The sequence below is a fragment of the Sander lucioperca genome, chromosome 15 (genome assembly GCF_008315115.2).
Source record: "Sander lucioperca isolate FBNREF2018 chromosome 15, SLUC_FBN_1.2, whole genome shotgun sequence".
Classification (NCBI taxonomy): Eukaryota; Metazoa; Chordata; class Actinopteri; order Perciformes; family Percidae; genus Sander; species Sander lucioperca.
Window position 1 is genome coordinate 12,808,688 of NC_050187.1, and position 12,292 is coordinate 12,820,979.

Consider the following 12,292-nt stretch of genomic DNA (forward strand, 5'->3'; position numbering starts at 1 on the left):
ACAGATTAAAGCTGATTCTGGCTATTAGCGGCGCAGGCGTCAATACTGGATGAACACCAACCGAGCCAAAACGAGCTAAGCAGGCAGAGGACAGATGAAATAATACTTTGCAGGGCTAATCCACAACAACATCAACAACAATGATGGCACCCCCCCATTATTCCCGAGCTGGCAGGAACTTGAGTCCTCCGGCTGTGAGGAGAGTCTACTGGGCTTTACTGGCATTGTTAAAGGCTGGACAGGTTGTCAAAAACACTCACTCGTATCTCTCCATAACACACATATCTCAACTCTTTGATTTAATGCCAAAGAGCTGAGTAAGCAATACCTTTCGTCCTCCCACAACTTCCTAAACTGTGTCTTTTCTCTTCCAGAATGTCTTCCTATATCAAATTTCAACAAATAGTTTCATATTTGGCGGCCGTTTACCACTCAAAAGGTAAGAGGAGTTGCGGGCAGCGAATCAAATAGACAAGTGGCAAAGAAGTAAAAGAATAAGAAGCGTAGAGAAAATGAAAAAAATAATTTAGCTGTTAGAAAGCATAAGCACTGTAGTAGGAGTCATTGTTTGCAAAAAGAAAGAAGCAAACAGCCTCTCTTTGCTTTGTCTCTCAACACATCCTCTCCCTCTATTTCAGTACTTTCTCCTCTTTCCTCCTACTCTCACTTTTCTGGAGTATATACGTCAGTGTTTGTGTGTATAGTTGGTTGCAGGGCAAATCGCTGACACACCGAATTGTGCGTCTGGCTTCCCTGTTCCTCTCGGGCGGCGTATTAATATCAGCAGCGTTTAAGGTTAGCTCAGACTAATCAAACACAGTGAGTGAAGCGTTGAGCTCAGTCATCAGCTCAACTGCTACAATGTAAAGGCAAGCCGCCAAAGTGCACTGCGGCAGGGTGAGCCCCTGCTGTACCCACTGCCACAAGGGACGTTATAGTCTTTCTCTCCAGGGCGCAATCAAAGCAAATGCAGAGCCATTAGTTACCATTGTGCCTTGTGTACCTCTGCCTTTTGTGTGGCAGTGACTGATGGCCAACACACCAGGCTGACCTGTTCTTCTTGGATACAGTGCACACAAACACATAACTGCATGATTGTAGTAACACAGAAAGAAAGCAAGCAAACAATTGTTGCAGCCAAACAATTGTTGCTAAGCAACACCACACTGCTATTATGATATGTGTGGATTTTGGTTTAGCGTAATATTTAAAATCAGTGATGGTCACATGTTCATATAGGCATAAACAGGCCAGTTACGTGCTCCATATGTGCACGTTTAAAGCCTCTGAACACCCACACATGTGATTTCAGTTATTCTGGCTAATTAAAATGGAAATTATGGAAATTATTAGGTTACACATTTTATCTACTAATAAGAATAATAAAGCCGTCATTTTTCCTGCCCTTTCAGGTGCAACAAAGCTAACAGGAGGCTTAGGCAGATGTCAATCAATCCATCCATACACACCCACACTGTCATGGGAAGAGGTCTAATCAGCCAGGTTAACTAAAAACACCTGTGTGGGTTTTCAGGGCCTTTAAACACGTCTCACCCTGACTCGTGCCACTGGCTGGACCGCCTGTTCGTTCTCTCTTAGTGAGCCCACGTACGCCTCCTTCTGGAACTGCGGCATGTTGTCGTTGACATCCAACACGCTGACGCGGATCCTCCCCGTTGTCTCCTCCCCGCCGCCGTCCCTCGCCAGCACGGTCAGTGTGAAGCGCTGCATCAACTCATAGTCTAGGCTGGCTCGCAGAATGACCCAGCCCGTCTCCTCGTCCAATGAAAACCTGCAAGAGACAAACGCCAGGAAATTAACTAGATACTAACTATTAACATTATACTAACTTGTTTAATTTTGAAAGATGTATTTCCAATGCTGAACAACATAAGTACATCATAAAAACATTATTGTTTCACATTATAAAAACAAAAAACGGAAATCAAAGACACTGAGGCATTGAAAAATGTGTGTGAGAGCTCACACATCTGTATTTATTTCAATTGTTTTGTTTGTCTTTTTTAGCTGGTAATGAGATGTACTGAATAGTTAATGGTTTTGTAGAGCTTTAGTATAAGGCACATTATACACAATACATCATATCAAAATTGTGTTATCCTTTTTAACTTAAGATAAATATAGTTTCACTTAATTTATTCTTATGAGAAAAGCACCTTGTTTAAAACAGCAACAACAGGTTTGTATGTTTTAAAAATAATTAAATGTAGCATGAACGTGTTTGTTATAACAAGAAAGACATCTTGTTAGAACAAAAAAAGGTTCTCAATCTCAATGTTTTTCCGCATACAACACTGTTTGCAGGAGCTGATGGGATTACATTTGACTGTAATTGCACCTCGTACGATTTTATGTGACAAAAATTGATTGAATTGATTGAATAGACTGGCTTAGAAAATAACTCTGCTAAACAAATGCAACAAATGACAAAATAAACAGAACAAAAATACACAAAAATGATGCTCAGTGAGAGCAAAAGAGAAACTAAATTAGTAGGAAGCCACACTGATTGTGTTCTTTTGATACTGGAGATAATGAATGAATAAATAATGTGAATGTGTGTTTTTCTGTTTGATTCTGTAAATTTACAGCCTAAAGAGAGCAGGCTTAAAGGAAAGCGCCAGACATCATTGTAGATCAGCTGCCTCTGGCTCAGCTGTGAGGCAGAAACAGTGCTATACAATCACTCACAAGTGGCTGAATAAATGAAAAATGAATGTGATTGTGTGGACTGTTTGAGTGTGTGTGTGTGTGTGTGTGTGTGTGTGTGTGTGTGTGTCTTGCGCCTTACTGGTCTGGCTCGTCACTGAAGTAGTAACGCACAATCCCAAATGTGCCTACATCTCCGTCTGTAGCCTGGACAGAAAAGACAGGGAAAACCGTTTACTTTTATAATCATACTTACTTCCTTGTATAGTTTTACACAACATTTAGCTTCTATTGTGCGACCATCCGTTTTGTTTCTTTTTCTTATCTGCATTGTTTTTTTTTCCACGTGTACATGCAATAAAAATAATTCTAAACTCTTAATCAAGTTTTGTTAAGGTAAATTATATGTCTGCCTTCAAATTTTATTGTGAAAACTGAAGGGTGGGAAGTTCATGGCACACTGTTAGTTACCACAAGTACAAAGTGCTGTCAGTTAAATTGAATTGTGATTTGGTTTTCCTTACGGTGAAAGTAGAATAATAGAATGCTACCCATTTCATGTTAATGTAACATAAATTATTCTTCAGCATACATTTGTACCTGTGTGTATGTGTGAGGTTACCCAGAGCTTTAATAACATGATACATGATTATATGATATTTCTCACTCTAGCTGAGCTGTCTATGACAGTATGACTTTTTGATAAAACATGCAAGCCATGCTTGACTCAGAGGTGTTGATTGGATTAAATCTGATGAAAGAACTGATATCTCACCCACATGACCCACCACCGCCCGCAACTGCTGTCATATGTCTTGCAGATACAAATGGAGTCATAAATCCAACATAAAGAGCAACACTTTCAGGAATCTTGTACTTTATGAAACGCCCATCTGTCTTTATAAACACATGCATGCCCATGTGCGCACATGCACTGATGCGTACACACAGGGTGTTGTGTCGTCGCTGATGGATCGTGGCTGGAGAGGCTGTTGTAATAGAGTTTCACTTCAGTGGCTCTGCAGTCAGTTGAAGGGCCAAACTCGAACGTGTCTGCAGCCTGCTCTGTCAACCACGATGCTGGTCACTGTGATTCAGTGATGCCCTGATACCGACCTTATTATGTAGGACTGTGTGTGTGTGCATGTGTGTGTGTGTCTGTGTAGGGTATATGATTTTTTGCATGTGGCTGTGACTTATACTCAAACATTTGTGAGCAAGTGTGTGTGTGTGTGTGTGTGTGTGTGTGTGTGTGTGTGTGTGTTCATATGCGTTTAATGATGATGATATACCAGTAAATGGGCCAAAATGTGTGTGAACTAATGCCCTTTTTTGGTTGTAAATGGGGATATGTGTTAGGACATATCTGTTTTAAATTGAATGCATTTATGGTTACGTGTGCGCGCGCCTGTGCATGTGAGTGCCCATCTATGATGCCTCTCACAGATGGAACAACGGAGGCAGCTATCAATGTGTTTTTTATCCTTTTTTTTTTTTACACCCTGCTGTTTAGCTCAAGCCTATACTTTTACAGAGAGATTCCACTACATCGTCCTGGATGGCGAATCAATTCTTTATAATGTCCAAATGGCCTTCGCTTTGTTGTCAAGATCACCGAAGCACATCTTGCTAAACGAGTAGAAAGCGGGACGCTAACTACATGTGAGGTGATTGGGACTCAAGTCAGGTTCTTATGTTAACCTTTGAGTTTTCATCCGTGATGTCTCAATGACCTCATCATTTAATGCCACTCAACTGCTTCTCCCCCTCTCTTTTGGCATTCTTACCCATCCCTACACCTCCTTCTTTATCTTTTTCTTTCTGTCTTTACCTCGCTTTCCTTCCTGCATCCCCAGCTCCTCCTCCATCTCCACTGTCTCCCCTCTATTCTACATATCTCCCTAAGCACACTCTTCCCCCTCGATGCCTCCCTCCCGTGCTCCCTCTCCCAGGTGAGTGACAGGCCCATAAGTGCTCCAATGATAGCAGTGGGGGTGTTAGCGTGACAGCTATCGAGGCGGTGACAGGAGCCGGGCTCAGCCTGGGAGCTAATGCTGCCTCTGCGGCCGAGCCCCTCTCGCCATGACAACAGACAGAGAGGAAAAGAGAGACACAGACAGAGAGAGAGAAAAGCCCCCCCCCCCCAAATCATTCACCAACTTGCTTCCTATCTCCCACCAAACAATCACCATGACAGTATGGCCCGGTCACTTTGCCAACTGCTTGCCAAAGACTTTCAACTTTAGAAGCAGACGGCCCGCAGCAGATGGATGGTAGAGATTGGTTTGTGCAGGGATTTGCAGTAACTTAACACCATGGGCCCGGATCCTTGACACCAGGGTATTATGCATTTGCTCCCCATCGCCATGGTAGCTCAAACTTTTTTTGGTTGGGGAATAGGAGGTGATGGAAAAGTTGGCGGGGTTCGGTGCACAGGGAGAGTGTGAGTGTACAATTTAATGAAGAAAAACATGACATGGAAGTAAAGCTGGGCTATATGCCTAATAACCTTACTGACAATTACAACAAGCATTTAAAGTACTGAGATGGTTCACTGGGATAAATTGTTTTCATGCCAAATAAGAAAAAACATAAAAACATCTCTATTTAGGGACCCTCTAAAAAATTACAAAAACAGTATGGAGGATGCATATTGCCACTGACTAAGATGGTACAAAACTCTGTTGGTTGATTATCTGTTCTCTTACTATCAAGATGCCCAGAGATGATACAATGGCAGTATATGTTGTAGATTAATGCTGGGCCCAGACTGCAGTGATGAAATTCTCCCTGTTGCTAAGGAGGAGGGCACTGAGGTTTCATAGTCAGCATTCTGATCAAAATACAAACTAAGTTGTTAAGGAGTTTCTGCACAAAGAGTCAGTGCTGTGCTGATTGCCAATATAAACTCTGCAAACCCTAGTCTCCTCAGGCAGTAACTACAAAAGAGAAATTAGTTCTCAGTTGACCAGTTTAGTTAAATGATGCGTTTCTTCCCTTCAGAGAGGCGAAGCCAGCAGGCAAACAGTACCAGTGCACTCATCTGTGTGTCTGCATGCCTGTTAATGCAAGTGTGACAGTATGTGTGCGTTGATTGGAGTGTTTTTATATGCAAAGTATAGTGTGTATGTGGGTGCATATGTTTGTGTATGTGAAAAGGACACACATGGACAGAGATGCACGGTGTTTCCAGGTTTATTCAGTCTTCAGGGCATAAATGCAACCCAGCCATTTACAGTATAAACTCCTATTATCACACTCAATTGCTTTCAAGAAAAGACGGAAATGAGAGCTTCCCCTCATTGGTGACAGAAAGACAGGGGTAGTGTGTGTGCCTGTGTGTGTGTGTGTGTGTGTGTGTGTGTGTGTGTAAACTGGTGTTGGGTTGGAGTGGGCACAGGAGCAGATTATCAGCCCAGCTATCTCATGAACAGTGAGGGAGGTTAAAGCTGCATAGGCTTCTCTATCGTGAGTGAGCTGGAATTTGAATTGATTGGCTCCTAAAATTGCTTTTTTTCTGCAGAAGCTTTGAGAGGCATGGAAAAGGAAACCAATTACTGTCTGTCAAAGCCTGCTGTCAAAATAGAGATGACCCCCAGTCCAAACACAGACACCCTACTCTGTGTCAGTGTTGCACACCTAAACACAATCACAAAGAATAGATAACACACAGACACACCACCAGCACAGTGAAGATTTCCAGTTTCTGATAATCATTGTGTGGGAGTCAGTGACGAGGACACATTGTCAGGTTATCTACCTCAGCTTTGGTTAGTTTCACTCATGCAGGCTCCTTTAAAGGCCCTCTGTCTCACTTACTCACATTTTCTGTTTCCATGACAAGATCATAGCTCTATCTTCACAAATGCTATACAAGTGGGATACAGAAAATGTTTACTTTTATAGTGTTAAAAGTAAAGACTTTGCATATTGTTCTGTATGTGTGTGTGAGATGCACAAAGCAGCGTCTTGATCATATGACACATTCCATGCCGTATACTTCAGCATATTTAAGCACATCATCATCTCAGCAAAATGAGGTGCCTGTGGATCAGCAGTGTGGATGTTTGTGACTGCCACTGCACTCGCAGGGCACCATGGGAATCAAATGCAAATTCAGAGTGAGATATGCACGTCCCATCAAGACTGCACATCACAGTTTACAGCACTTGAGTAAATCATTTTCTTCAAACCATGCTCGATAATCATCAGATAAAAAAGCAAAAGCAATGAAGAGCTTTGTCGTAGATTAAAGGATAGGGTCACATTTTTCAAGACTTGTCTTAAAACAATACTCTGTGCCCGTATGCACATTAATACAGTTATTGGTCGCTGTTCCTCTTGTCCATACCGCAAAGAGATCCCTTCCTAACACGATTTCAATGTAAGATATGGGGAACCATATCAGCAGTATGAGTTTATCAAATCAAGTGGGTCTCTTCTCTTTTTAGTTTTGCACTAAAAACACTAACTTTGGAAGATACCCACTTGATGTGTCTAACTCAAACTACTGAAGCCTCATATTACAGCAGCTTTGGCTGGACTTTAAAATGCATTTTTACACAGAATGGGGACTGTGGATTTAGTCTCTTCCATTGGAATCAGGGATCTCTTTAGTGGCAGTATGAACTGGTGGAACAATTAAAGCAAACAAAAACATGTTTCAGTGCCCACGGAGTATTGTTTAAGGACATACTTGAAAAAAATTTAAATAATTGAGCATTTTGCATTTTTTGGGTTGTAAAAAATGTATGACAAAGGGAAAGTCAAATAAAGTGGTTTATTGTCTGGTCACAATACAACTAAAAGGAAGAGGTCAATCAAGGAATGGATTTAACTTAATAAACTTTTTGGTAGCTTTTCCTACGTGCACAACCTGCTATATAGGACTATGTACTGTAGAGCCTCTGACCAACACAGTACAGTGCCAGACTCAAGAACAGAGCAACAGCCTGTAAAAAGCACACTCTGACACCATGATGAGCCTATTCGAAGATGTGTCCAATTAATGATTACATGTCCTGAACAGCTACTCACTCAACTAAACTAATGATTGAATTAATATATTCTCTTAATTTCCCCAACATGCACGTGAATGTACAGATGTAGCTGTGTGAAATGACGCAAAACTCAAACCTCTTTAGCAGAGATGCAAAATCCCTCACCTCCTCGGATCAAACGAGGACCAACCGCATCTCCTGCCAGTCCCCCAGCTGTGACCTAGTGCACCTGAAGGGGTTGATGGGAGCTGTGTGTGTGTTTTTACTGCGGACACTTTAGTGTAATGGGTATGGCGAGCGTACGATTATGACTACTTTATTTCTCTAAACCATTAACGAGCAGGTGGGGGTGCTCACAGCGACTGCTGACTGCCGACAGGATTAAACAGCCTGTTTCTATTATCTCCTGACCAAACAGATAACAGCGAGACAGAAAGAGCGCGAGAGAGATACAACTTAAACACTTTTTAACAATGTATACTTTTGTAATAGAAGAGTCTAATAAAGTAGAGTGGATGTCTTCACAGCATACTGTGACAGCTTGGAAGATAAATTATACAGTTTGCATGCATACACAGCTACTATATAATTGCACTATATATGATTGCAACCACATGTGAACCACTGGAAAAAACATCTGTTACCTCTGGGTTGAAAAGAAAACGGGGGAGAGAGAGAAACAGAAGAGGACTGTATTATGGGCATAAGCTGGAGATAGAGTTTGAGATGCCAATGAAAAGGCTTAATACAGAGCTCTTTGTGGCTGGCAGCTTCACTTTGCCGACAGGCCTTGATGCTTCCTCTCTCTCTTTCTCTGTCCTCAATGATCAAGCAATGAGATTGGCAACAGCACAGGGAGGATGTAGCGAATGATAAAGAGTGAAGAGCATACTACAGAGACACACTGAATACAAGGTAGAGGACAAAGAAAGCATGTGTTGATGTACATGGTATCTATTGTCAGCTGGGCTAAAGTCAAGAATTGACACAATTACAGACAGTGGACACTAGTATCTTGCACGGTTGTTGGTTTAAGGCAGTTACACACCAACCAGACGGCCGACCCTCGGCAGAAAAGGCAGTTGGACTGATCAGTCTCCCCGAGTGCCACACCAAAGTGACGAGACGTAATACGTCTCCATAACAGCAGGCGGCGCTAATCTGTATTGTCGCCCAAAAAATGAAAACCGGCAGCTGATTGGACGAATGCGTCACGTGGGTTTGTTTTCTCCGGAAATTCCAAGACAGACTGTCATGGCGGCTTGTTCAGAATACAATCTCATATTGTACTAAAATAGTTCACTGAAACGTGTTTCTGAAAACATTTTAAGCGAGAAATAGGCCATGCAGTTGCTGAATCTGTCTTCATTTCAGATCGACAAAGGTCACTTTAAAATATTTTCGTCAGATTTTGAGAGGCTTAGTAACGCTCATTCCGCTCGCTATTTCCGGGTGAGTCCCGACTGCCCTGTCTCCGACTGAGCATGTCAGGTCGGCCAAAATGAAGGCCAACAGCCCCTCGGACGGACGGCGGCACGGAACGCACCGAACAGACTCGAGCATTGCTGTCGCAGCTGGTATTGAATTACCACAGAGGTAGTCTATATACACGGCGTTCCACTTTCATGATTGCTCCGGAAATTCCGCCGGATGTCCCTTATTTAGGCCGGATGTCCGTTACCTTGGGCTTGGATTTATGACGACTATGGTTAACTGCTCCTCAGATCTGTGCAGGGTAAATCCAGACAGCTAGCTAGACTATCTGTCCAATCTGAGTTTTCTGCCACACAACTAAAACAACTTTTGAACGTACACATGTTCCACCAAAACAAGTTCCTTCCCGAGGCTATTTTGCAGAGACACCATTGCTCCGTACGGCGCATAGCGCCGCCCAAGACGATTGTGATTGGTTTAAAGAAATGCCAATGAACCAGAGCACGTTTTTCTCCCATCCTGAAATGCTGTGTGGACTCGGCAGACCCTCTTCCGCAGCGCTGTGGAGGAAGGTCTGGCACGGAGACTACGTCCATATTTTATACAGTCTATGGACAAAACAAGCCATTTGAAGACCTCATCTTGGGCTTCACGAAATAGTGATGGCCAATTTCAGACATTTGATGGACCAAACAATTCATCCATTAACCCATGAAAATAATCTGCAGATTAAAGAAAATCATTATTAGTTGTTTTATCTGTAAAATTGTATCACTTTTTGGCCATTTAGTGTAATTTTGAAATTGTTTCAACACAGTGGTATAGTGCTTTTTTTTAAATAATTATTGTCTGAATGAAATGGATGAATGGATTAACAGATAACTAAACAAATGGAACCAATGGAGACCAATATTGAGCTCCAATACACTCAAACTCTGGGAAAGTTCAGACTTTTCACTACTCCCAGCTCCCGTCTGTCCGTCCTCAGCCCTGCACACCCATTCACACCCTGTCTCACAATGTCACAATCACCCATGATAAGCTGCCCATTATTAACAGTGACACTGTGTGAGCTACCACATGCAGGACAGTGCTGGGCCTCATCCCTTTCATTACAACAATGAATTATAAATTACTGTCATGACTATTACCCCATAAAGGCCTGTCTAAACAGTGGTGGTGGCGAAACACCCTCCACTCTGTAATTTCTAACCTTCTGCTGGAAGCATTTTTCATTGTGCCTTAGCCCTAAAACACACAGCATCTGCACATAGCCCATAAAACACACAGCATGGCATTGGTAAAGGACACTTATCTAAGAAGAATGTTGCATCCAACATATTCTATAGAAGCAAGACCAACTATAAGAACGGAAGGTGCAGGTAAACTGTACTTCTATATGCATATTAGACCTGCATATATCCTCTTCAAATATATACATATTCTCTAAGGTAGAGCTTTGTGGGTAAAAAGAGCTAGAGTGTAATCTAAGCAGAAACAGACAGGGAACCACACAGTGAGGCAATGCAACACCTGAAAACCATTAGCAATCTAATGGTAAAACAGAGAATGGGGAAAACAACATTAACTGTGGGCATACATTAAATATGAAATGAAAAAAGGCAAATTCTCTGAGACCCAAGGAGAGGAAATAGGAGTGATTCCACTGATATGAGCAGCTGCTGGAGTCCAAAGTCTCCAGGGTGAGGAAGAGACCAATAGAGAGAGTGAGAGAAAAGGAGCCAGACAAAAGAGTAAATCACAATAAATATTTATAATGATAAGTAATGCTGCAGACCATAAATATTAAACAGCCACTGCCTTTCTGTGTGTATGTGTGTACTTCTATGTTAAGCATAAGTGTCCACAGGGATGCAGGAGTAATGCATCAACTAACATTGTACATAAGCTCTGATCCGATGAGCTATGAATATTAACCCAAACAAAGCATTTCAATTCAATTACATTATCAGGATGCCTGTTTGGCACTTTTTAAAACAACTGGGAACCAACATGCATAATTTCAATTAGCATAGGCATAAAGTATTATATAAACATCATCCAGACCCCACCCTCTTTACATACAAACCACCTTCACCACATAGTGTTGATACACTAATGCAAAAACACTTTCATGTTCAGGAAACAGCAATGTACCACACTCCTGAAAATAACTACTTCCCTGTGAGACAAACTATCAGTATATAAGTTCTTGAAACAGCAATGTACAAGCAAATAGGCCATGAATATATTGTCTCATCATTGTCATCATCATTGTTGTAATCAGTAATGACAAGAACTGTTCTAAATGGCCAAACATTTTGCTAAAAAATCTTAAAAGATAAAAGGCCTTTCTCAATTCCCAAATTTATATCTCCTTGACTCCTCGATCATCGGGCTTGTAACCCAGAAATCATTCTCAGCGTGCCATGTTGAAGGACGTCCCAATTCCTAAAATGCACATCGAGGAGCAAGGAGGCTCCTCGAAGGAGCTATAATCGAGGATACACTGATGTATCCTCTGCATAAGTCTTTTGACCCGTGGCATGTTAATGTGCTCATATTATGCTTTTGGGCTTTTTCCCTTTCCTTTATTGTGTTACATATCTTTTTTGTGCATGTTATAGGTTTACAAAGTGAAAAAGCCCAAGTCCACCTCAAAGGGACTTACCATCTCCAACAGTAAACACTGCTCCAAACAGCTCTATTGTAGTCCAGCCTTCACTTCGTGCATCACTTTGTAACACACGTTATAATGCTCGCCTAGCTGCGTGGCACACCCTCATACTCTGCTTCTGACTGGCTGGTAGTGGTGACCTGGGTACTGCGCATGTGACTCCCAACAAAGATGGAACAGAAGTGAGATCTGAGATCATAAAATATAGCGAATGACAAAACAATGAACAGCTGATGCTGTTGCACATCATATTTAATTGCCGTTGCAGTGACCTATGTCAAGTTGGCCGTCGCTTTTAAATGACAGCTCAGACGCAAAGATGTCTCATGTTTGTTAAAGGCCTGTTGCCTCGGCTCCTCTGTCCTCGAGGCTCTTCCTTGGCTCCAATCTTCTGTAGGCGGCACTAAGACACGAGGAGAGGAATTGAGGAGAGTAATCGGGGATGCACAAACTTGGAATTGGGAAAGGGCTATGTCTGTGTTACAATATTTTGGCTAATTCACGACAGTTA

General features: G+C 42.0%; 1 protein-coding gene across 5 annotated transcripts in view; it reads right to left on the reverse strand.

Moving 5' to 3' along the window:
- cdh23 (cadherin-related 23) overlaps positions 1-12,292 on the reverse strand; it is a 196,972-nt gene that overhangs the window by 56,692 nt on the left and 127,988 nt on the right. For all 5 annotated transcript variants that reach the window (XR_004895229.1, XM_035992483.1, XM_035992484.1 and 2 more), the window contains 2 exons: positions 2,813-2,877; positions 1,555-1,792 (listed from right to left, as the gene is read on the reverse strand). Coding sequence is in view for 4 of the 5 variants with exons in the window: in XM_035992483.1 (XP_035848376.1) it covers positions 1,555-1,792; positions 2,813-2,877 (303 nt within the window). In the remaining variant the exon portion in view is untranslated. The remainder of the gene's footprint in view (positions 1-1,554; positions 1,793-2,812; positions 2,878-12,292) is intronic.